The 26,689-nt window shown below is 36.8% G+C and overlaps 1 protein-coding gene across 5 annotated transcripts in view; it reads left to right on the forward strand.

The window, feature by feature from the left end:
* The first annotated feature begins 1,511 nt into the window (after positions 1-1,511).
* Positions 1,512-26,689, forward strand: part of Mura (murashka) — a 40,289-nt gene continuing 15,111 nt past the window's right edge. For 2 of the 5 annotated variants that reach the window (XM_070294863.1, XM_070294864.1), the window contains exon 1: positions 14,619-15,057. Coding sequence is in view for 3 of the 5 variants with exons in the window: in XM_070294864.1 (XP_070150965.1) it covers positions 15,026-15,057 (32 nt within the window). In the remaining 2 variants the exon portion in view is untranslated. The other 3 variants (XM_070294862.1, XM_070294866.1, XM_070294865.1) reach the window with 3 other exon arrangements.

The raw sequence follows: 26,689 nt of genomic DNA on the forward strand, positions 1-26,689 counted from the left end.
TGTCAAATAAAATTTCACGTGTAAAACATATGGGACGTTTCGACTCGTGTCTCTTTTCAGCCACAACAAGAATTATAGAAGAAAAAACATAACGGAAAATAATTTAAAAAATATAATAATATAATTTAAAAATATATAATATAACGATATAATATTCACATATTAGATGAAATAATATTTTTATAAAAATAATTAATAATTATATAATTATTAAATCTTATAAATTTCTACCGCGTGATATTGGCTGCGTTCCGATGTTCACTGCCAGTACTGAAAATCTATACGTACATGCGCGCGTGTGTGTGTGTGTGTGTGTGGATGTAAACTATAGATTGTCAGTACTGGCAGTATATATATCGAAACGCAGCCATTTGTGTTTCTTGAACGCTGAACAATTCGAAACGTAATTTGAATTTTTCCTTATATGTGATTCATGCGCCGTCAACTTCTTGAGTATCATGAAATAAAGATCGGGATTGAACCGACAACAAAAGTGACCACGCATCGTCTCTTTGAATCACGAGGTACGCAATTAATCATAGTAATCAGATTGCTTTTATATACTACCTGCGATATAATTCTATTCCTTTCTGAAATATTATAACAAATTGGTTCTAGCGTTAAAAATTCGCTATACTTGAAATTATCCATGTGTACAAAGAGGCATATATATATATTTATATATAATATGTGTGTGTTGTGCGTGTGTGTGTGTATATATATATATATATATATATATATATATATATATATATATATATATGTATGTGCATATTATATGTAAGTACTATAATAATGATATTTAACTAATACATTATGCTAAACATTATAAAAGAATATTGATATTTGATATTGAATCGATACAAATATTTATATATATCTTGCAAACGCGCGGATTTCCTATACAAACATATTTTCGAAATATTCTTTTTTGTCACTGAAGACTGCTAATAAAGTTATTTAAATGTAAATTATAAAATCTAAGATATCTATATAATAATAATGCAATATTATGTATATATATATATTGTCGATTGTTATTATCGATAATATCACTGACGATAATATCACTTGTCGATAACATCAATGATCCCTTTGTTTCAATTTCTTCGCCGGCAAGTGGCGCTGTTATTGGCTCGCGGCGGTCACGTTTGAAATGATTCTGACGTCAAAACAGCAGACGTTGATGGAGTCGCGAGCGCGACGCAATATCGTTACGCGCAGCGCCGTCTCTTTATAGCCTGCACCCCCGATCGAAATATTTCGAGAGCTACGTATCTCCTTCATCATTCTTCCTGATCCAATTGCAAGGTAATTCCAATAAATTGCAAATTATATTATATACCAAGATATTAGATATTCATCGAGATAAAAGATACATTAACCGCGCGCGCGCTTAATCGAATTTATGAATCTTCATCTTTACGAATCATTTTCGCTTTCTTATAGCGTATGTACAAATATCATCCGAGTCCCGGATCACGTACTAAAGCCGGCACTGGAAACATAGGGAGGAGGGGGAGGGAATAAAGCGGCCGCGCGCGACGGACGGCGAGTCGTCGTGGTCGACGGTCGACGTCGACGCCGTGACGAGGCACGGGCCGCACGCATTAATCGGAGGCGCGCGCGCGAGAGCAGCGTGTGTCATGCGGTTAGCGCTTCTGACGCGGGTGAGCTCCTCTCCGGCTACGTTCGGCGCGCGTCTCGACACGTACACAACGGGGCCCCGATTTAATGGGCGGGGCCGCGAACGTGGAGCCACGGAACGACCTCGGTGTTGGTGTTCGAAGTGGTGAGCTGCCGTGCCGTTGCCGCGGCCATCGCCGTCAACGGTTGCCTTTACCTCCACGAGCGTAACGTTGTATATATACGCCGCTGCGTTGTTAAATGGCGCGGCTCGACGAGCGTCAGCATCTCTACGCCTACGACTTATGACGTCGCTCTGACAGGAGGGAGAGAGAGAGAGAGAGAGAGGGAGAGAGAGAAAAAAGAAAAAGTATCCTCTTTACACTCGGCGCTCCAAAGGTAGGAAATTTTTTTCCCACCGAAATGTGGACGCGTGTCTGTATCTGTCTGTATCTCCCCTTCTTCCCCTCTCGCTTTTTCTCCTCTTTTCCTTCCTCCGCTGCTGCTGTTGCTCGCTCTGCCTCTCTCTGCCTTTCTGTCTTTCTATGTAACTTTTTCCCTCCCACTCTCTTTATCCCTCCGGTTTTCTCTCCCGATTCCCTTTCCTCTCTCTCTCTCTCTCTCTCTCTCTCTCTCTCTCTCTCTCTCTCTCTTATCGCTATCGCCCCTATAACATGTTCACCGACTCGCTCGACCCGTCGTAGACGTCGCTCCGTGTTTTTCCAACGGTCGTGGAGTAAATTCCAAGATACCGTTCTTCCGTCGAGTCTCTTTAGATGTACGTGTTTGTGCGCGTATTACGCTTCTCTTTTCGATGAAATGTCGCTCCTGAAACACTCTTCTACCTTCTTTTGTCTCGGGAGTGACGCGACGGTTAATTTTGCGATAAGCCGATGTAACCCGTATACTATATCCCCCTGACACACGGGAATCAACACATGCGGGATACATTGTATATAGGTCCCCGACAAAAATGCACACAGCTCGGGGGAGAAAAAAAATTCGTTGCACCCGCAACGCCGCTTTTTGCTCGCTCCTCGCTTCACCTGCGATATACATGTTTTTTTTTACGTTTCCGTTCGTCTGCGTTCCCCTCCTCTACCTATCTTCTATCCATCCCTCCCCCATTTATTCCTCGAACGCGCATCTGATCCTTTTGTCTGTCAATCGAAATGTACATGTAAATACGAGTCACGCGCTCTCGCCTGTACCGTACATTTGTTTGTACACAAATATCCGTTAAATACGCGCGTTGTATATATCCGTACTCGCGATACTCTCGTTCATGTCGTTCTTGTCGATGCCCCCGATTGGCAATTCGGGAAAGCCGAAAGGAGCTTTCTTAGAAATAAAGAGAGATGTGAACTTGAAAAGTTGATGTATATATGTATATATATATATATAAAAGTTAAAAGAAGGAGAAAAGGATTTTACATATTTTATTGCATGAATAATTTCAATGTTTGTTTTAAATAAATTACCAATATTTTAACAAATTTTTCCAGATAACTCTATTGATGTAGAACAAATGAGGAGTGTAAATACCCTACTGATATATTGGTATAATAACAAATAGAATTAATAATATTAGCAGAGAGAGAGAGAGAGAGAGAGAGAGCAGAAGTGTCAAATATAAGACAGAATAGCAATTTTAAGAAACACATAATTACAAGGTACGATAAATAATTTTTTTTTTTTAAATATAAGTTATAAAAAGATATAATTTTGAAATATACACATACAAACACATACATAGTAGTCTGTAGATATATATATTTTGGGCCTATTTATTATATCTCAATATATGATTGAGATGCGTAGAAACTTTAAAACATAAATAGACGTAGGTCATTGAAATAGATTTAATTTCACGAATTAAAGTCATTCTTGCGATAATTATATAATTATATATATATATATATATATATATATATATATATATATATATATGTATACTGAATCATATTTTCTCTATGTGTATGTATAATATAATATCTGAATATCACGTGAATGTGTTAAAAAAAAAAAAAAAAAAAAAAAAAAAACACCAGGTGTTTGTAAAGAATTGAGAAGTCGAAACGGACGCGGATACTCTTCCCTCGGCATACAATACACACGCATATATAATTTTATACGTATTCGTAGGAGCTCGCATATATCGAATACGCATTTTCTATCTTTGTTTCGTGTAGGTCGACACACAGGCGCGTCTCGTAGATTTACGTCATTATCAACGACGATGACGACGATCGACATAAAATAGACTAGATGGAAAGATCGAACTTATCCGAGACTGAACGATCGCGAGTACGTATCGCCAAACATCTTTAACGACGAAGACAGACAGACGCTGTACGGTCTGTCTTAGCAATTAACGGTACATCCTCGCTCGAGCATTTAAGCCGCTAACCCTTTAAATCCGCTTGTGACGCCCTTCGATCGATTCTGCGTCGTGTTTGTGTGCGTGTGTATGTCTCGTATTTGTCTGTTTGTCTCTTCATGTGTATGTGTATATGCGTAATATGGCTCTCTCTCTCTCTCTGTATGTGTGTGTGTGTGTGTGTTGGCCGGGAATTGCGTTTCTGCATACGGGGTGTCCTCTCTGATAGGGATATTCACTGATACTCTGGTATCTATCGACAGTTTCCCATCGATATTTTGGCATTATAATATTGATAGAGAGATCTTTGTGTTGAAGTACAATTTTTTTTTTTTTTTTTTTTCTTATAGATCACTTGATTCGCCCTTGAAAGGTTTTGAGAGGATGAGACAAATTAATTTAATTAATTTGTAAATTTTCTTACTTACAATAATTGTATTGTATTCTTGGAGCAGAGATTTGAAAATAATAGCAGTATTTTTGATATTTAATTAATAATTTAATTTAACTCGCCGATGATATTTACATGAATGAGAAGTTATTGATCCTTTTTTTTTTTTTTTTAATAACTATATTATACCCTTATGATTAGAATAACTAACTAAGAATGGGTATTACCTATTCACTCTTAGCAGCAATTTTTCGGACGAATGTAAAGTGGAATTCTTTTCGTGATAAATCTTTAAAATGTTTAATTATTATACAAATATTTATAATAATTATCATATTCTATGTTTAATCGTTATAAAAATATTTATAATAATTAAACTTTATATTCAGGGATGTAATAAGCAGCAGAATGAAAATCAATATTCTTTATATTTAATAGTTCGTTGGCGATATTTACATGATTGAAAGGGAGAGGGATTTGGGGTATTGAGGGTGTTATATTTTTAAAAAATTATCTTTTTGTCTGCAAGACAAGATATGCAATTGTTAAATTATATCAACAAAGATATTGTATCTGCAAATTCCAACGTATATATTCGATAGAAAATAAATGCGCAATGGAAAGAGAGATATTTTCACCGATATATATATATATATATATATTCGAGAATTAAAAATTCGATTTAGAAGGAGATGATCTCGTCTCTCTCTCTCTCTCTCTCTCTCTCTCTCTCTGTCTCCTTATTTTTATGACTATCGTCTGTTTGTCGTCGAATGTGTCGGATTTATAGTCGGTCGTTAAATCGCGAATTAAAAACGCGCTTGGGAAAGAACAAACTGAAAAATATATAAGTAACACAACAGCTGAAACCCCGGCGGTCGTTCCGTGCAACGCACACTTATAAATGCATAGAATTTTTCAATAGACGGACCAGAAAGACCGGTGCGTAGTAGTAGTAGTATCTAGTAGCTTTTCCGAAGGATCGTCGCGCTCGCCAAGATTTACATCGTGTAACCGCCGTTTCCGTATAATTGATACACCGATTCGATAACCTTCCGTCGACGAAGGGAAAATATGAAAGGGGTATTTAATCGATACATTATGGAGAAAATTAGTATCGAAAGGAGAGAACGATAAAAATATAATTGTCTTTTGACCTTAAAGATCCCGTTTCGTCACGCGTTCGTTTTGCAAGATTAGAAAGCGTTATAGAAGATTATAGGAGTATCGGATGAGCTTCCCGTAAAAGTTCAAGAATCCCGTCTACGCCTTTGCGTATCCGCGGCGTGATTCGAGATGAAAAAAAAAAAGCGAGGGAGAGTCTGAGCGAAAGAGGGCGTATCTCGCCCTTTAAGGGAGTATATACCGTTATACGGCACACATTTACGTTCTCTAACCATTCGTACGATTAATCATACAAGATTGTTCGGTTTTATCTCCTCGAAACAAGGGGTCGACGCAAAACTCGAATCGGGATCGTCCGTGCCGTTTGGAACCTTCGTGGAGTATCCGGGGCTCTAAAAATTTCATGAAAAATAACGTCCCTCGTAACGCGACCGCCGCCCATGATGGAAATTATAGATGCGCACGATGCGCGTCCTCTTCGTCGCTCTTACATTATGGAGGAAATTATAAGAGTCACTTTGCTCGTGTTCCAAGTTCTCTCTGAGCGTAATAATTTAACGGACGATAGATCGTCTATGGGCGCGCGTCCGTCGATTTTCCACGGTCGATTTTCCATCGCGAACAGCCGTGTCTTTTGCGAACACATTGTATTATATCACCGTACCATTCGCGAAAGGGATGTATAAGGTATGGTTGACGTTATATATATATACGGCTTTCGCGCGCAAAGTATTAGAGAAGGACATTCGAAATCACGACATAGATCTCTGTTAAATTGACGTATTCTTATTTCTCATTAATTATAGGCGTCGAACTTTATCAGAGATAAAGATAAGAATTTGGATCTCTCGATTAGTTTGCTGACTTTTATCGAAAACTCATAGTTTGTGTATGCTAACAATAAATTAACCCGTATCGTGAATTCTTCTGAAATTCGAAAGTTACTTTCCTGTGACTTTCTTTAGAATTACGTAATATAACTAGCAGAGTATCTTCTCCTTGATAATTTTATATTATTTCATTTGTCTATCAGTTTCTATCTTTTTGTACTTCATTCTTTTTTTTGTATTTTTTATTATATTCTACTATGTTTTTGAAATTTTCATTGGATACATCTATTTTGGAAATCTATTTTTTTAGATCTCAAATTTTACCAATGTTAAAAAAACCTATTTAAGGGGAAAAAAAAACAGAAATTTGAAACAATGTTAATCGAAACTATGGCAGTGATAACAGAAAATAAATATCTGCGAGTACAAATTTTTAACTTTTGTCTGAGGATTAGAATCCAAGAACGAAGTAATCGTTTTGATGTCTTTCCTGCATAGAATTTTTGTTAGATTTATTTTAAAATAAACGTACGAATAATAATGTTATTTTTAGAAAAGTATATATATATATATATATGTTTCTTTTCGCAAAAACAAGAGAGACAGACTCGGTAGAGTCTTGTTTTTCGCCCCTCACGATAGCACGTCCCTGGATAACGCTTTGAAAATACAAAGCAAGACTATATGTATACCGTCCCAGAATTATTCGAAGCAACGTTCCCTTCGAAGTTGATCTGCGCGTCCATCGTCTCTTCCCTTCCTCCCTCTCTCTTTCCCTCCCTTCGAAGTCTCACCTGTCTCTGAAACGCATTCTTCGAATGCGTATACGAGGCCCTCGGCCCGACTCTGTTCTGTGAAAACTCGTTTTGAAAAAAGTTCCATTCAAATTTCTTGTAAAACTTTCAATGATTTACGATATTAGTATGTTAATAAAATTTCTAGCGTTTAATTATTTAATAGAATTATTAAGACATTCTTATCTTTAAAATAGATGAAATAGAACATTGTTATTAGAACGGTAGAAAAATATATTGTGGAATTTATTGAGGAACTCGTGAGGGTAGATCCATTACTGATTTTAAGGAATTTTTCCTGTGAACTTAATTTATTTATTTTTTTTTTTTTTTAAGGGTTAATTAATTGTTGAGTGTTAGATAAATTTTCTACGGATTAATCTATAAGAGGCGAAAAAAATAGATTCGGTTTGTATAAAGTTTTTACGTTTATTGATTTTTAAGTTTATTGCGTTTATAATCTTTTTGAGATTTAATTCATATTAATTTCGACATCTGATTCGTTGTTCTTTTCAATTAATTACATTTATCGCGTATCTTTTTCTTCCTTTTTCTTTCCAATATACACACACACGCATACATATAGTCCCGACTTTCTCGAGGAGAAATTCCCAATCTGATTCTCGACTCTGACGGTTCGCCGCCGACTCGAGAGGGCACACGAGAATTGCTCTAAACCCGCGCAATAATTTTCCCTTTATTAGACCTCGCGATCGATCGAATGTGGATCGTCGCGATCACGTCTCTGTTCTTGCGTGGTTATGGCAACGCGATGGCAGATTTCTCCTACAAGGATGACGGCGATGGTAGAGCGTACCCGCAGCATGGGAACTGCATCGACGGCAATACATACGGGCATTATAGAGCTACACATACTCTCTCTCTCTCTCTCTCTCTCTCTCTCTCTCTCTCTCTCTCTCTCTCTCTCTCTCTCTCTCTCTCTCTCTCTCTCTCTCTCTCTCTCTCTCTCTCTCTCTCTCTCTCTCTCTCTCTCTATCTATCTATCTATCTATCTATCTATCTATCTTTCACCCTCTTTCTTCTCTCTCTTTCCCTTTCCTCTCCTTCGCTCTCGGTTTCTCTCATGTGTCAACATATTTCCGACGCCCACGAGGAGTGACGCATGCGCTTCGCACTCCTTATCAGTCTCTCGCTTTATCTCCTCTCCCTCCTTCTCTGTTACACTCTCTCCGTCTGTGTTGTCCCCCTTTCTCTCATTCTCTTTCCCGATACAGGGTGTTTCCTTTCATTCGCCGATTCCTATAGCAAAATTTGGAGTAAATTCTTCAAGATTCGATGATGTCGAGATAATATAATAAATTTTAAGTTATAAGAGATTGAAAATATAGAGAGAGGAGCTTCAAAGGAGTAAATAGGCAATAAGGCGTTAAGATGTTAACGAAAAAGAGTTAGTAAAAGAAAAAGTTGAATCAAATTCTCTCTCGCTTATTAAAATCGTTAAAGTTACTTAAGAAATTTATAAATAAAAGAAAGTGCGAATCTAGGGAGGCTACTTTATACACAATCAATACACACTAACTCATCTGATTAAAAAAAAAAAATATATATATATATATATATATTGAGCAATAATCTCCGTTCTATTTGTGAAAGACGTGAAGGAGGACATCGCGAAGCATGTTACACGCAATAACTATTACAATAACTATTGTAAGTTGTTAGTAGAACCACAAGAATAGAGAATGTTTGATAAATCTATCTTCTCTCTCTCTCTCTCTCTCTCTCTCTCTCTCTCTCTCTCTCTCTCTCTCTTTCCCCACCTCGTGTCCTTCTTCTTTTTCTGTTTCTAACTTTCTTTCATTTTCGACTGTCACCTCGTTCTCCCTCTAAATTTTTTCCGTTTGTTGAATACACTCCTGGCTTTTCTACGAGTACCCTCTTCTCCGTGCCAACAAGTCCCTCTGCAAACGCGGAATTTTCCAATTCACAAGGGTGCATAGACGATGCGGGTCGTCGACACGATTCCGGCCAACATCGCAACATCTTGTGCATGTCGCTCGCCGCGAACGTGTCGTGTCGACGAGAAAAATTTCGAATTTCTTACGTTCCTACAATGTCCAGGGGCCACCCTTTCACCGATACGGTCCTGTTTCGAGAGTATAAACGTAATCGTCTCTCCTCTCTCCCTTTCTCTCTCCTCTTTGCTGTATTTATTTCTCCTTCTTTCTAATGGCGGATTTTCATTACGTTGAGAGATAACACTTTTGTATACCTGATATTTTAACAAATCTTTGTCATAAATCTATAGGAATAATTTTTTTTGAAATACAATAATTTTCTACGTGTCACATATTTAGCAATAGCAAAAATTGAACGAGATTAATTCTTATATTAGAATATTTAATAAGATAAAAAATAGAAGATGTATATATATATAAAATTTTGTGTCTTGATAATCAGGTTCAAAGACGATTTATAATAGATACATCACTGGTTTTGTCCCTTTCTCTCTCTCTCTCTCTCTCTCTCCTTTCTGTCCTTACACCGTCACTCTTATTCGCGTACGACACAGTCTTCCCTCTCCCCTTCCGCTCCCGTTGCACACACCAATTTTCCAATTGATAAGGGTGCATAGTTGATACAGTGTAGCAACCCTATCCCCTCGTCTGTGCCCCGCTTTATCTTCCTCCTCTCCGTATTATCTGTCTCCCCCTCTTCTTTTCGAGCTTCATCCGCCTCTTTTCCGCGCGTACCTTGTTAAGTTCGGCGCACCGCGAGCGGTTATTATTTAAAATATTAACAAACGGATCTGCACGTTCTCGTTGCACAAAGACGCGCGGATCATAAATATCTCAGATACGGACAATTTAGATTACGCGTCTTTCCGCGCGTTGATTTTCCACCGTCATCTCGGAAACAAAGCGGAATCTCCACAAACATATGCGACCAAATCCATAAATTTCGTCTCTTTTCCATTGTAGTATATATTAATAAATAGAAAAAAAAAATCATACACAAAATACTTCAAAATACCAAATTATTCCACGGTTATCATAATTTTCGGGATAAATTAATGTGTATAAATCTTCTCGTTTTTTAAAATAAATTTGTAAAATAAATTGATTGACAAAGAAGACATATTTCTTATTCGAGATTTTTTTTTTTTTTTTTTTAGAGCAAACGAGTGATGATATCTTTATTTCGGACGATACGACGACACGAAAGAAAAAGAAGCAAGAACATAAATATTTTTTCTCCTTTATATTTTTTTATTATTGGAATAATTTTCTCGAAACCTTTTTCATCATACATAATTCTCTTCTCTTATATTTAATTGTTGAGAATTGCATCATATTAGCTTATGAGATATATATATACGATTTTGGAATCTCTACCATCCTGTATCGACCGATATTTCGCGAAGTTAAAGCGTTCTCGAGGAAAGACGAAACCTGCGGGCGCCGAGCCTGGTCTCCATCGACTAGTCGGGAAAGTTGGTTATTGATTTGGGATCTCGGTAAACACAACGCAACGAGCGAAGGAAGGATTCCGTTTCTATGAAGCGTGCGCGCGTGTTGCGTAAAATTAACGGTCGTGTTCCGAGACTCACTTTCCCATCTAGAATTTTGGAGGAGAGTAGAACCGAGGGGAAGAGAAGGGAAGAGAAGGGGGAGAGGGAGAGAGAGAAAACAATATGAGAAAATACTACGAAAGGTAAAGCAAAATCACGAGAGAAAGATAAATAAGACGCTTTTCTTTACGCAGTAATCGTTTTTTTTTTTTTATCAATATATAATTTATCGAATTTAAATGAATTCTTTAGTGCGATTGTACTTGTACTCTTATGTCCCGAGGCATAAGTCACGAGAGGAGAAAAGAAACAGAAAGAAGAGAGGGAGGGAGAGAGAAAGAGAGAAAGATATTCGTTGATAGTAGAGATAAAGAAGAGAGAGAATAGCTTGAGCTCTTTGTCACTCGATGTGACGCATTCGCGGCAGCTGTGAACGCGCGTGTTGATTTTGGCTTAACTTGGAGTTATCAGCGTCGCTTAATGTGTGCTCGGCCATGATATCTGCCTGACGTTCTCCACACGATGAGAGAACGTTGCTGCGCAGTGGCAGCGCGATTGCAGTACGAGCTTATAGCATGTATAGTAGGACATACCTGACACAATACCTTCCTAATCGTTAAACATTAGGAAAATATTAATTAAAGAAATGCAGGAATATATAATAGAATATAGCGATTATCACAATAATTTTGTAATATTTATATGGTAGAATGTAATAAATATATGATTAAAGAGAGACAGAGAGGAGAGTGTATGTGTGTGTGTGTGTGTCTATAAATATTAACAGTCACATATATACACGGGTACATACAGATTTTTCCCAACGAGACTATTGAACTTGTAAAGCGTTCGAATAATGCTACTTATATATTATTATGCACGTATTGTTAGAAGATACTTTACATATGTTTTAATTGCTAATAAATCTAGAAATTTAAATTATAGTTTTATTTTATATAAATATTACATAATCTTAATTTTTTTTTTTTTTTTTTTTTTTGCTTTGGTAAAAGCAAGCGAGATAATCAAATCTAGAAATTTAAATTATAATTTTATTTTATATAAATATTACATAATCTTAATCTTCTTTTTCTCTTTGGCAAAAGCAAGCGAGATAATTTTGAATATCAATATCATAAATATTTTTCATGTCAATATACATATTATATAAAACGTAGGATAGCTCCTCGGAATTTTCCACGTTTGCAGATTGAATCGTGCGGTGCCGGCTTAAATGTTGTTCGAGAAATATATTCAAAAATAACGGAGCAAGCTTTATGATTTTAAAGCGATGCGCGTTAAATTTTATTCTTACGACAAAGACAGCGATTCGTTTATTCCGGATTTTTTTCTTCCGCGGCGAACACATTCTCATCCGCGTATATACCGGTGGAATTAAAAAATCGAGACGCTGCGTGAATATTTCGCTGTTGGATACGAAAGTTGAAATTCGCTTTTCTAGTTTCCTACTCGATTATCATTGCGATGGTTCGGCGATTTTTTATTCCCTCCCATCCTAATGGGAACGAAATGAAAAAGTTTGGGGATTAAAATGGATGTAATTTCAAAAAGTTTGATACAATTGTGCAATGCTCTTTATAGAAAATATGTTTGTCGTCGTGTTTAGATCGGGAATAAACGTCAGAAATTATTTTACTCAAGTACATATCTATATAACGACATGAAAATCTAATCTATCTCGTGGAAACGATAGCGATTTCAAAACGTCAGCTCTTCCGCTCGGATCTTTATGCTATCCCTCGCGCACATCGGGCGTCGCGGCGTGTTTACTCGGCTTCTTCTTCAGGGCTGTGTCAGCTTGGCTCCCTGGAGCGCTAGTGGATGCGGCCGCGTGGGTGCGGCCTCTTGACGACGAGAGAGAAAAAGAGGCCCCCCCTCCCTGCTCGCTCGTCAGAATCGTGCGAGAGAGGCCGACGCTCTCCTCTCTTTCGGAATAGGTTCTTTTTTGTATCTCTTTCTCTCTCTCTCTCTCTCTTTTATATTTTCGACGATCCCCCTACACTTACGGCTTCAGGCATCAACACTCCCTCTCGCAAGGTCGCCCCTATCTGCCTTTCCTCTCTGTTACCCTCGGCGATATTAAGCCCCGCGTAGCGTCCAGGGAGATACATTTGTAGGGACGAAGCTCGCGTGGAATTACGAGAAATATTTCGAGCTTCTATATTGCTTAAACGCGACGCATGTGCATAGATTTTTAAGAGAGATCGCAAAAGTATTAAAAAATCAGCCAGAGATTGGATAATAATACGTACACTGAGAAAAAAGTCGTTAAATTGATTAAATTAAATTTAGTTATGTTGTAACGATTTTTTCTTCTTTCGGTATAGGTATCGGTATAATCTCGATAAGAATCTATTTTCTACGGGATTCTAATTGCCATTTTTAACATTGAATAAGTGAACTTGAAATTAATTTTTGCCGTGTTAGATTGACTAGAAAACAAGATTTTCGTGATTCAATTCTGTTTTCGATACCGAAGTTCTGACATTCAATGTTTAATAATTTCGTAACTCGATAATCTCGCGCAAGTAAAATTTATCTTCAACTCATTTCTATCGTCAATTTCACATTTTCTGCACCATTCTTCGTATAGAATAATTTTGCCCGAAACCACTTGATTGAAACAATTTTACTTAATATCGGATAATTTTCTTAACACTCTTAACTTAATGTCGAAATTGGAAAATATGGCGTTGATTGAGAGATTAATAATAATAATAATAATAATAATAATTTGTTGCCGTTGCTAATCAATTTGCGATTAATTAACGCGATATGCACGAGATTTATGGGATTTTGAACTCAGAAACGTATTTGATTGCGTTATTTATGTTAGTGATAGAAATACACGCGCACACATACACAAAATATATGTTACAATATATATATAGCTCTTGGAGAAGAGAGTTCGCAGTCTGTTCCAATTGTCGTAGCCTTTAATTCGATTGGCCTAATATCGTTTTGCGCATATTTCACTATCTAGCAATTTTGCTCTTTTATATTCTCACGGATATCCATAAAATTTCTTCACTCTCATTAAACGTTTCGTCTTAATTCTAAAAATAGCAATGTATATGCTTAATTTAACGTTAAATCACTTCGACAAAAGTGATGCAATCGTGATATAACGCTGATATAATGTGCATATATATATATATATATATATATATATATATATATATATATATATATATATATTTTCATTGCATTGATATAATATTCAATGCATAATATTCGAGTAACATAATAATTGGACATTAATATTGTAATTTTTGTTGAAATTCTTCCCGCGTAAGATAACGATATATCTCCCGCAAGAGAATAATATATCGAACAATTAATACGCGCATTTAATTATTCTCATTATTATATATTTTTGAGATATCTCCTTGCGGAAAAGAAATTAAATATTTCAAGTCGTGTGTTATTCGAGTTTTTGTATTTTTTAAAACGAAAACACGCATTGTTTTTAATGTATCTCTTGTCCCTTTCTACTTTCTCGCATGTCTATTATTCTCATCTATCGATGAAAAAAGATATAAATGTTTCAATTATAAGGCAAAAATTTATATTTAATTTTATTTACTTGTATATATTTGCTCTGACAAATTCGAACGTGGCATTTATTCTTATTTGTCGATTTGAAAGAACATATCGGATGTTTCGATTTTAATACAAAAGTTTATATTTGATTTGATTGATTTATTGTATATATTTGCTCTGGCAAGCTCGAACGTGGCACTTGACGCGGAACATTCGCACCTACGGTACGTCTTTTCCTCGCCCCACCGACATCATCGCCTATAGTAATTTCCCCCACATTGCGGCCGGCCGTCTTTCCCCACTTCGCGGCCGGCCGTCTTCCCCCACCGTTCTCCATCCTGCCTGCCTGCGCCTGTCGCCTGCCGCCCGTCTCTGTTCGGCTCAGTTCGTGGTGCGCCGTCGTCGAGTGAGGTGTCGTGTCCGCGCGCGTGAGAAGACTCGTCGTGTCGCGATCTCGCTCCTTGAAATCGCGAGTGATGCGCGCGCTATAGAGAGAGAGAGGGATAGTGTATGTGTGTGCGTGCGATATCAGCGGAATAATAGCGTGCGCGCGCGCGTGTGTATGCGTGCGTGCACGCGAGTGGTTCCGTACGTTGACTAGTCGGTGTGTCGTACTACATCTGTCTGGTTTCAATTCTCGTCGTGGGTCGCGCGTGGCTTCTGTGCTCTCGTCCTCGCGCACGTACACACACATATATATTTAAATAAAAAAATATATATATATATATAGATAGATAGAAAGAAAGAGGAAGAGAGACACATACACGCGCACGATCCGGAGGCATGACAGCGACGCGGGAGTGTTACCCCATACGGTAGGAATACAAATTATACATCGTAATCCCTCATTTATTTACGCGATACGCGATCGCGAGAAATAGACAATGACGACGCGACGAGGACACGGGCGGAGACTAAAGGCGAGGGCTTTACACGATACCACGAATGCGTAACCGAGTGTGACTCTCGGCAACGACGGCCACGACTTGGCCACAATTGTTTTGTCCGAATCGATACGCCCCTCCGACGACGGCGGCGTCGACGGCGGCGGGCATTTCGTATGCCGCGGAACGCACGGCGGAAATGGACCTTCGTCGTGTTGCGTATGTATATGTGAGAGAGTGTGTGTAACGTTCCCTCGCAAATGTTCGTGCGTTCATCGAGGCCGCGGAGAGAGTCGAAATCTACGTTTCACCTTCTCCTTATTCTTTGTTTGTTTCTCTTTTTTTTTCTTTTTTTATCCACGTTCATCTCTCGCCGCGCGCGTGTCCATACACATTTATTTATTTATTTATTCGTCATCTTTTTCGCTTTTTCGTCGTATTGTTTAATCACGAGATATCGCGTCGAGAATTCTGACGTCTCAGAATATTATCGTCTTCGTCGTCATCGTCATCGTCGTCATTGTCCTGATTTTTAATCGTCGATTATCACCGTTCGACGATAATCGCGTTAGCTCTGTCGCGATACAAACGAGTGCCAAGGAGTCCTTTTCTGTTGGTGATGTAGACTCGCAGCTGTGTTTCGTCGTATTCAAGACGAAACACTTGTGTTTTGCCGGAACGAGAGTACTTGACTGCGCCGATAACGAACGCCTACCCTTGTACACTTCGTACCTTTGTTCGCGGTCGAGCAAACTCGTAGATAGTTGGATCGCGAGATATAAACAGATCGCGAAAATCGGGGGAACGATTTCGACGAGTTGAAATTCCCATGCTCCGTAAAAACTACGCAAAACGTGCGCTGTTTACTCGATACGCGACAAACGAGACGTTTGTCAAACGTTTGTTTTCCGTATCTGTATTGACTGATTCAGTCAATTAACGTCGTGATTAACTCGTGATTTCTAATATCGTTGGTATCTATAGATACCGCGATACTTGCCAAACTCCCCTTTTTCTCGTTAAGATTAATTGCGTCTATGGCATTTAGCCACTCAATCGATATTATCGGAGTGTCCTAGAATTAACGGAAAATACGAATGTACATAGTACAATTTAAGATAAATTTAAGATATTATTTTAGTGAAAATATCGCGCCCCGAAGGTTATTATTTTTGTATTTTCAAAGAATTTTATTTAGAAGTTCGTCTTTTAATTATTAATAATGATACGCAGTTACGTCACTCGCACACAGAATTCGAATAGGAACGAATTCGCGAAAGGAATATATTTTTTTTTACTCACATAAACGCATATGTGAGATTCGCTATCTCGAATGCATTGTATTTTTCGCATCGCGTCTTCATTTATTTAAATCGACATCGCATTTAAAGTGTTGCATTGTCTGATGAAATATTTACGTTTTGGCGGCGTAGCAAATGTCATCCATGACTTTAGAGCATTATTATATTTTTTTTTTTCCTCAGAATCAATTCTTGATCTTTCTCGAACTTGTAAAATAACGTTTAATTGCTCGGTAATCCTCGCGCGAAACACTTATATTTTGTAGAGATACTTACGATCTTGCTTTGCACGCGGATATATTTTTAGTTTCAGATATCGCGCGAGAAATTAAAATGATATTTTGCAATGAAATATTGCGATATCTTTCTGCGTTAATCTTTGAATCTATTTAAAGCAGGTACAATTATAATGAGAGAGCAAGCACGATAATCGTGAAAGGGAAATAAATATAATAATATGATAAATAAAAAAATATAAAAGAAATGTGATAATAAAAATATATAATAAATATAGAAGAAATTAATACAATAAATACATGCTTATTCTGTATCAATTACGTAAGAATTACATTCTCTATGAGTACGCGCTTCTTCGAAATAATGTCATCATTTTTTTAGTCGCGACGAATGAAAAATTCGTCGCGACTAAAAAAAAAAAAAAAAAAAAAAGAGAGGTAGGTTGAAGTTTTTTTTTTAAATTAAAAACACACACTTAAATAATAATTATTTATTCACACGATGTATATTAAATATAACTGGGATCTATGAGGAAAGTTTCTAGACGCATAAACACCATGTAAATGCTTTCAACGTGCGCTTGAACCACAGTGTAAAAGGGGAATGAAGATTGTCTTCGAGGCCCGACATTGTACGAGCGCATGTATATTCAGATTCGCGACTCGCCATTCTTAAACGCTTTAATGTTCTTCGTTTATGCATGATAAATAAATAGAATAAGTGAGTCGGTAATACGATCGGAATTTTCCTGACGTCGGTCATGCAAATATTTGCCAATCACATTTGTATTATCTTGTACTATCTATACGATAATGTCTAAATTTTCCGCGCTACATCATTATGACAGAATTGAATGAAACGTGGATGCGAAATGAACGAAAATTGATTCGATACTTGTAGAATATTTTCATGAGGATTCTGGAGTCAAACAGATGCTTTTAACCGAGTCTTCGTCTTCTTCTAGTTTCATATCATTCAGTTTGAATCTATAATTTCAATTATTATTTAACATTAAAATTCTATTCTAATTAGCTATAATTTTGATGGCATTATTATATTCATTTTTTTTTTTTTTTAATACACATGTGTATTTCCTTTCATGTAATTCTCGGATAAAATTGGAGTATCCTCGTTTTATAACTTTAAGGCGATCTGCGATGCACGATATATACACGTATGTGTGCTTTCCATCCTTGTTTTGCCTTGAACGTGTCTTCTCTTTCCGTCTGTTCTCTGCTTTACTCCTTCTCTCTTTTGTCGAAGCTATATGGTCGATTCATGGTGCGCCCATCCGGCCATCCACCCAGAGAAATACGATATCGTTGCAATAAACAATGTTTCTTTCTTCTTTTCCTGAACGCATCGTATAGCGTTATCACACCCACAATCCCCAAACTTACGACTATACTTTTGTTTCTCGTGGTATTAGGTACGTTCTTTCGTTCTACCGTGGCGCTTTTGGAGCTCCTTGTGTTCGTTTCGAATGAAAAAAATTATTTTTCGTTCTGTATGTTTGACACATGCACCAGTGAGGTAACTTTTCAATACGTGATCGATTGATGATCTTGAGCTTTGTCAATTTTCACATATAAAAAATATAAAGCATAAATGATTACTCTGTTTAGAATCTCTTAAATTAATAATTTCGAAAAAAATAATAATTACTAAATGATTTACTGCTGTTGAATTTATTTTTCACATAATCTTATATACGAACAATAAGAAACGACAGTCTTGTAAAGAATCAGACTCTCTCCGTGTTTCCTACATAGAGAAAAAAATGTTCCTTTTTTAAAAAAAATAATATACAGATTTATATTGGAATCTCTGTATACTGAATACGTTAGTCATTTAATGTCGAAAAAGAAAACTCTTTGTCTTGAACGAAGAAACAGATTACTTTGTCTTAAAACAAAATATTTACGCCGAATAGAACAAAGGATCAAATTTGTTCGAATTAATACACCGCCGATATTATCTTTGCGATTATCTTAGACACGTGATATGGAAGAAGACTATATATATGTATGTGTGTGTGTATATATATTTGAAGCTTCCCTTTTTTTTTTTTTAATAAATTTATTCCGACCTAAGACACTCAAGATGTTGCATATTTACGAGTACGAGTGGCTAACCACATTTCATTACCGCATTTCATTACGATGCGATCAAATAGCGATACATCGTCTTCGTAAACACCTGACAAAAGTAGCATTGAAAATTTATTTTACACGCGAAATATTCGATCACACCTTTTTATAAATTAAATTTTTTTTTTTTTTTTTAACCTTGAATAACGATTTATAAATTTCAATATTTCGACGACACTCGTTGACACGCGTCTCCTGAAAATTACACATATAATATTCTCGATAAAATAACGGTGGCATAAAAATGATAAAAAGATTATATCTAGCGGCAAGAAACGTGAGGTAGTTGTTCAGTGATAATATTATTTACAAATTAATTCATATAGCATAGAGAGAAATTCAAATTTAATTCTAAACTGTCTTACGATATATTTAAAAAAATATGAAATGTATTATTTATTGATGAGAGCAAAATCTAAAAATTTAATGTTTGAATAAATTTTTCACAAATATAGATTTTTCACTATTGGAGAATAAACTGTTGGTTTCGTATCTATTCATTAATACATGTATTCGCAAACGAATCGTCACGTTTTAATGATGATATTTACGAATAATATAAATATTTGAGACAATTAATCTTCTAATTACGCAGACATTTAGATATTTATTTGCATTATCCATTTGCAATATCGTTTACATTAACATGCAAATTAGGTTAAAAAAATGAGAAAAAAAATATCGAAGAAATTAATTTTTCACTAAACAACTACCTTAAGACCCCGGAACGTGCAAGCTGGCCGAGAATATTGTATGCCACAGACATGGCATATGTTCACGAAGGTCTTATAGTACTGAGAGAGCAGGTGGTGATCGGGGAGACACAGGTCTCTCTCTCTTTCTCTCTCTCTCTCTTTCTCTCTCTCTCTGGATTTTTCAGGAAGTCGCCTATCGTTGAATCGGCTACCTCGATCGGTGCATATGTTCCACAATAGCCGTGCTGCACCATGGACAGTTCTCGGTTCAGAAATTTATGGCCAACAATACTATGGATTTTTTGGGGAGGGATTATTCTCAAGGAGAGCCTTCTCTCTGGTAGCCCCGAAAGATTTAGAGGGAGAGATTCGGTGAAAGAAAAGGGAAAATAAAAATAAGCGCGTTTTCGTTTGTTGTCAAGAGTGATGGTCCTCGTGTTTCCAATTTTGAGACTGTGAATTTTAACATTTCGTCATTTTCCAGCTTGTCTTTTTCGATGAAATATTATTATGGGAATCGTAAACCAGTATCTAACGAAAAGCGCGTTTCTTTCTTTCTTTCTTTCTTTTTTTTCTTTTTTTTCTTTTTTTTCTTTTCTTCTCTCTCTCTCTCTCTCTCTCCTTTTTTTTTTCTTCCGAAGACAGCTTAATTTTCTTTACAAAATTATATAGCTAATTGTACCATAATAGTTTGTCAGTGAGAATATATTCTGAAAAAGTAAAAAAAAAAATATCTATAGCTATTTTATTTATTTTGGAATTATTTATTTATGAAATTATAAAAAAAATATTATTTTACATTTCTTACTTTTAGATAGACAATCTATATTTTTTTCGTTTTTTCACGTGGATGAAATAATAGAGATGACGAATATCTATAAATATAGTCGACAATTATATTTGATTGAAATATTGCTTCAACATAGAATGTATCCTGGAAAGCACGTGGATAGATACACATACAAACGCATGTATCTAAATCTCTCATTCTTCTCTCCGCAGATCGAACATGTATACTGAGATTTGCTCTCTATTTGTTGCTCTCGACATTAATGTACGCGATCATACCGATTCGCTTGAGATAACACGCCTCGCGCACGTGTTTGTAGTCGTGGACGAGCGACGCAATTCATCAGTTTGCGTAGCCTCGCACAATCACGGAACGCGTCGCAATTGTTGAGCACTTTCGCTCTCACGAACAACGCCGTCGAGAGAGAAGCCACCGTTAATATTACAGCAAAATCGGGAAAGCTCTCGGCCGATTCGCGCACGTGTTATGAAAATCGAGAAAGTTGAATGTTTATGAATAGCATCTCCTCCCCGGTTTCGCTCCGCAATACCCATATGACGATTCGCGCAGGCCTCTTTTTCGGATACACGTGTAATTGATGGGAATATTATTTGGAATATTAAATAGTACACAGATTATATTTATTTTACCATTGTTAATTGTATTATCTTATAATCGCGATTTATTTAAATGGTTTGCATTCGAAACACGTTCCTATGATCAAGTCTTGCGTTAATGCACAACGTTCTTCAGGCGAAAAGATGTTCTGCAAGTTAGTAGAATTTTTCGTGGAAACGCTTTCGGGAATGGATATAGACATGGATTTTTTTTTTTTTTTTTTTTTTTTGTGCAAGATTGAAAGGGAACCAACGCCTTTTCTTTTTCTCTCTCGCTCTCCGTATCCTTTCCTTTCTCAGGTTCTACCTATAATATCCAACTTGTTTTTCGGTGGAAGGTATTGTGCTATACCATTTTGATTATTCGGCATTTGGAGGTCTCTTCTTTTGAAATATTTAAAGTACGATGAGCGCGAGAGATGCGTTTCGTTTCTTTCTTCAAAAGTCACAAAGTGACTTTTCTCACGAGAATTAAGTTTTTTATTTTTCCACATTTTCATGTTTATTTTAATTTTATATATTTTTTTCTATGATATTCATTGAGCGAGAAAGCATAAAATACATAGCGGTAGGAGCCTTCTTGCTTTTTGTTATAAGAATGTGATAAAGCAATCGAATCACGTAAATTGAATAAGATACGAATTTAATCAGAATGCAAGATTGAACGGCAATACAAAATTTAATATAACAACCGTGAAATATCAATAATCTCCATTGAAAAGATATATATATATATACGTTTCATTTTATAAGATAGTGTGATATATCAATATGCTGACTCTTTTGGCATTAAAAATTATAATACTTCTCTCGAATTCACAAAGAAACGAATTCCGTGACCGATTGCATCGCAGAATGTTGCGCTTCTTCAATTTCCTCGAAGTAGAAATATCAAACGACTCATTTGATGCAACACGACAAGTTAGACATATGGACATATTCACGTGTGCACGATTCGCTCTGATCTTTTGAGATTTTAACTCCGAAAATCTAGTTATCCGTCTCTTCGGCATCCGGAGGAATTTTCTTCCGAAGGAAGTCGCTCCAATCATACGTTCAAAGGACGAAAAGAGTAGTGGTTTTTTTTTTTTTTTTTATCGAACATCCAAGATACGCGCGATCGTCAGGTCGTAGGTGAATAAGTCGAGATGAGAAGACCATCTTATATTTTCGCTGTTATCGATAGCTTCGATAAGCCAAGTTGTGAATTATAATTAAAATATATTATAGATATATTTATATCTATTTTTATTTTCAATATATTCAATATCTTAACAAAATATTAAATATACAGTACATATTCTTTATTGTAATTTTTATTCATAAAAAAAATGAAAATGTTATACAAATGAAAAATATTTACTTTACGAAAGCTTTATTCAGTTTTTTTTTCCCCCCCGGTACATTTGCAAAACTAGCACTTGAAACTTAAATGGCTCTGTGTTTTCTCTTCGCATGAGTAAAAAGCATTTAAAAAAAAAAAAAAAAAAAAAAAAAAAAAAAAAAAAAAAAGTTACACTGAAAAAATCTTTAAAATATTTTCTTTACCTGAAATTTTGAACAAAAATATTTGGAAGATCAGGAATTTTTTTTACAAAATTTCAGTAGAGAGAGAGAGAGAGAGAGAGAGACACTTCGTATTTTTTTAAAGTTACAGTTTTGTTTAAATCGTGTCGATCGCCGAAATTTATGCACGATCGTATAGGCAAAAATTTTGACACTTTCGAAAGGTAGCGCGTGCATTTTTTCGCGATAATCACTTTTGCAAAGTGAAGCCATTCGGAGCTACGTGCGAATATCTTAGTCAGCTTAGTCGTGACTAAGGAGCTGCAATTTTTCCAAGCGAGACTAGTTCGTTCAAATAACGTGCAAGAATCGGGCACATTCGTTCGATAATCGAAGGAGAGTTTCGCGATATTTCTCCGTAGGATTATGGGGATTTTGTGATTATATTTTGCAGAAATCGAGTTTATAACCGCAACTGTGCGAATTACGCATCGCCGATCGTTTCGTTCGGTCACACGGCGCAATAGTTACACAGCGTCAATATATAGCTATTAATTAATTAAACGTGTAGTGTCTATGTATAGTGTATATGATGTGTCTAAGCGGTGCTTGTACAACTTCTCGAAAATACGTGCTATTTTTAATTATTGATATTGCGTTAAGACGTTTGCTATATATTCGTCGGTGTAATTTTAAAGATAATGATGCTTAAAGGAATATTTAAAAAATGACAAGTTGACCTCGCGCTTCATGCAATACTCGAGGAAGATGTAAAATAATTAATACGTGCGTACGTAATATAATATTTTCTAGTTGAAATAATGTGCAACGAATCGTGATTAAGTTGCATCGTAATGTAGAAAACAGTAATGATTTTTGTATTATACAGATATTTTTATAAATTTATATAAAAATGTTTATACGTAGTAAATATATATATTTACGTTATGTATTTATAATAATTATATTTATATTACTCTCTTTCTCTTGCAATACATCTCACAAATTATTCCTAATAATATTTTAATTAGAAAAATATTGTATGACACAGATATATTATTCTGGATTTCTAAAATATGGATATTGTGGCGAGCAATTATAATTGGAATACGTTTAAGATTCGTTATCTTACTTGGCAACATCTATGTATTTCTCTTTAATTAAAGATGGAAAGTTTAACGCGCGCGTTGAACGGAAAATAGAAAAACTGATGCGACGAAGGAAACGTGAAATCAGTAATTGGATCACTATCCCTCGGAGAGCAAAGCGGGCCTCTCTCTCTCTCTCTCTCTCTCTCTCTCTCTTGGTATCGCTTTTCTTGTTCTTCTCTCTCCTTCTATTCCGAGGCTCCCTTCCTCTCGAGCTCTCTGAGGTGCCAGCCAGTTTCGTGATACGAAGAGGTTTGGATCGATAGAGAGTGAGCTCCTTCGAGCCCTCTCTCGTCTTGGCGATTCCTGGAGGCGATTCGGGAGGAGACCGAAACGCGCTGTGTCGAAGGTATACCTTCGACAAACCAGGCCCCCAGACTTCCGGTCCGAACCGGCCCCGGGACCAACGACCTTTGTTCCTTTCTCGAGGGCTCGATTTTTCGAGGGCTCGATTTTTCGAGTGGACGACGAAGGATCTGAGATCGACTCGACTCGAGGCGCGGCCGACCGCCAGCTGTGTGCCGGAAAATTGAAAACGCAGCTGCTCGAGAAACGCACCGCGCTATTTCGAAGGAGTCGATGGATTTCAAGCTGATAGAATGTTACACAGGCCGCGATAGAATCCGTGCCGAAATAGTTGGCGCGCGCGCGCGCGCATGGCTGGCTGTTAGGATTCTGACACGATGAAATACGAGTATAAAATACGAATCGCGGATTGGAGCAACAAAGAATAAATAGAAAAGAAATAGAGATAAAAGCACTCTCTCTCTCTCTCTCTTACTCTCTCTTTTAAAGCGTAATTTTTATCTTCAAATTTCGCTTTAAATAAATTTAAGATTTCTTTTGTGCGTAATTTAATGCAATTTATATTTTCTCTTCTCTCTTTCTTACGCGCGTGAGTGATACATAAATGTATTAGATTATATAAATCGTACAGAACAATTTTAAATTTATTTAGAAAAAAGAATAAAACTTACGAATGTCTTATATACATATCTCTATTCCCTTTTTTATTTATTATATATATATATATTGCAGGTTTTTTATTAAATTAACATTCTTATAAATAACTTAACCATTTTATGAAACTTTGAATTTTTATAAGCAAATTTTTTTTTATAAAAAAAATTTAAAAAAGAAAACTTTATTATTCGAATCGATATTAGTTCGCAGCTTGAATAAGAGATTTAAGTAACGGCTAGTTCCCGCTAATATCACCATCCGCGTGCATATTCACTTCTTTATCCTGGATCCTTGATAGCTATTTCGAAAAAAAGAGAGAGGGAAGAGAAACGACGTTCTCTGTTTTAACTGAGGCGCGTTTCAGCGATATTTTCTACATGACCGGGATTTACGCGAAAATGGTGTTTCGCAGACGGTGTATTCAACGCAAAAGCGGAGAGTGCTAAATCAGACCGGCACGGCATGTCTCTCTCTTTCTCTCTCTCTCTCGTATCGAATCGGGCTGCATAAAATGCGTCTCCGTCGCAAAATTCGATTCGCAGAGTTCGTCGTTGCATGAAACTTAACGATAATCCGAACCGCACACACGCGGTTTGACTTAGACTCTCCTTTGGCTTTCTCCGAGCTCAATTTTTGCTTTTCTCTCTCTCTCTTTCTTTTTTTTAAAGAGAGAAAAAGAGGGGAAGAGAGAGAGAGAGAGAGAATTGCCGCTGCCGCCACCGCGAGAGGAGTTTAAAGGTAAACGGGTTTCTCTCTCTTTCTCTTTTTCTCGTCTCGTTCGCGCAGACACACCGTACCACATCACCAGGAGGCTGGGCCTGGGCCTCGCTCTCGACTCTCGCCGGTCTCTGTATATACGCATGCAGCGTGCGCCCGGCACGAAACGCTACGCATGTCGACGCAATGGTTGCCCGCCCGTTCGACGTACGTATATATTCGACGCTTCAAAATTTCATGAGCGCGGTATAAGGAGTCGGAGTGTTGAGGATGTAGGCGCGCAAGTAGTATGAGCGGTTACGAGAGAAGAAGAAATATTCCCTCTCTCTCTCTCTCTCTCTCCTTCCTTAGCTTCGAAATGCGTCGTCATTGTTGGCAGAATTGATTTTCTTGTCGAGTGTAGTGGGCCTTTCTCAAATTTTAATTTTGAAATGCATGGATAAAGAGTTGATGTCCGATAAAAAATATTTATGCAGAGTTGGTTGTTGTGACTCTCTCTTTAAAGTCTGTATAAATAGACGAAAATTAAATAACACAATAGCTATTTTTGTATCCATTTGCCTGGCAGTGATACGCACAAATGGCAAACATCGATATACGCGAAGAATACGGCTCGATTGGTTTTTTTTTTCTTTTTTTTTCTCGATAAGTTTTTGTTCATCGCGACGGTGAATATTTATCGCGATTTATCGCGAGCAACTGATTTCGTAATAGATGGCCGATTCCGTTTGTTGCAAGCATCACGCAACGCGCGAGAGCGTGTTTTCACAAATATTTTCTTTTTATCGATTTATATAACGAATCTCGTTTATTTTAAACGATTTTTCCAGATGTTATTCTCATTTTTCTCAACAATGTAAAAAAATTTTTTTTTACCGCTGCATCTTATAATGTAAAATGGAGAGAGTCATTTTTCGCGTATAATTTTGTATCTATTTCATTAAAAGTACAAACTTTTAACGTGAAATGATTCTTTAAACACGAACAATAATAGCGGTATAACACTGAAAATAAGAAAGACAATATTATGAGTACAATAGAATAGAAGAGAGAGGGATGAATTTCCGCACATATATCGTCATTGTTTCTCGTTCGCGTATCATATTTGTTCAGAGGCATTTTACACACGGAGTAGAGATTTTGTCTCTGAAAATCAAGTCCTTCTCTATTTCTTTCTTTCCCTCTCTTTTTCTCTCTTCGACAATCGACTTGTTTTATCACATACTATTGTCAACGTCGGGTGAGCTAGCACGAGAGGAGACCCGCCTAAAAATACACGGCGACCTTACAGTTATCGTCGGGGCCCCGCAGACATTTTTTTCCCAAATACACGGCTACGCGCACGAAAGCGGAGAGAAGGCTGGCCCGAAGCAACGGGGTCTGGATATTCCGGTTCACTTAATCGTTTCCTTCGACCTGCGTCGGACGGCCCGACTCGG

Source organism: Polyergus mexicanus, unplaced genomic scaffold (genome assembly GCF_030449975.1).
Source record: "Polyergus mexicanus isolate NDT 795.1 unplaced genomic scaffold, iyPolMexi1.0 SCAF_4, whole genome shotgun sequence".
NCBI lineage: Eukaryota > Metazoa > Arthropoda > Insecta > Hymenoptera > Formicidae > Polyergus > Polyergus mexicanus.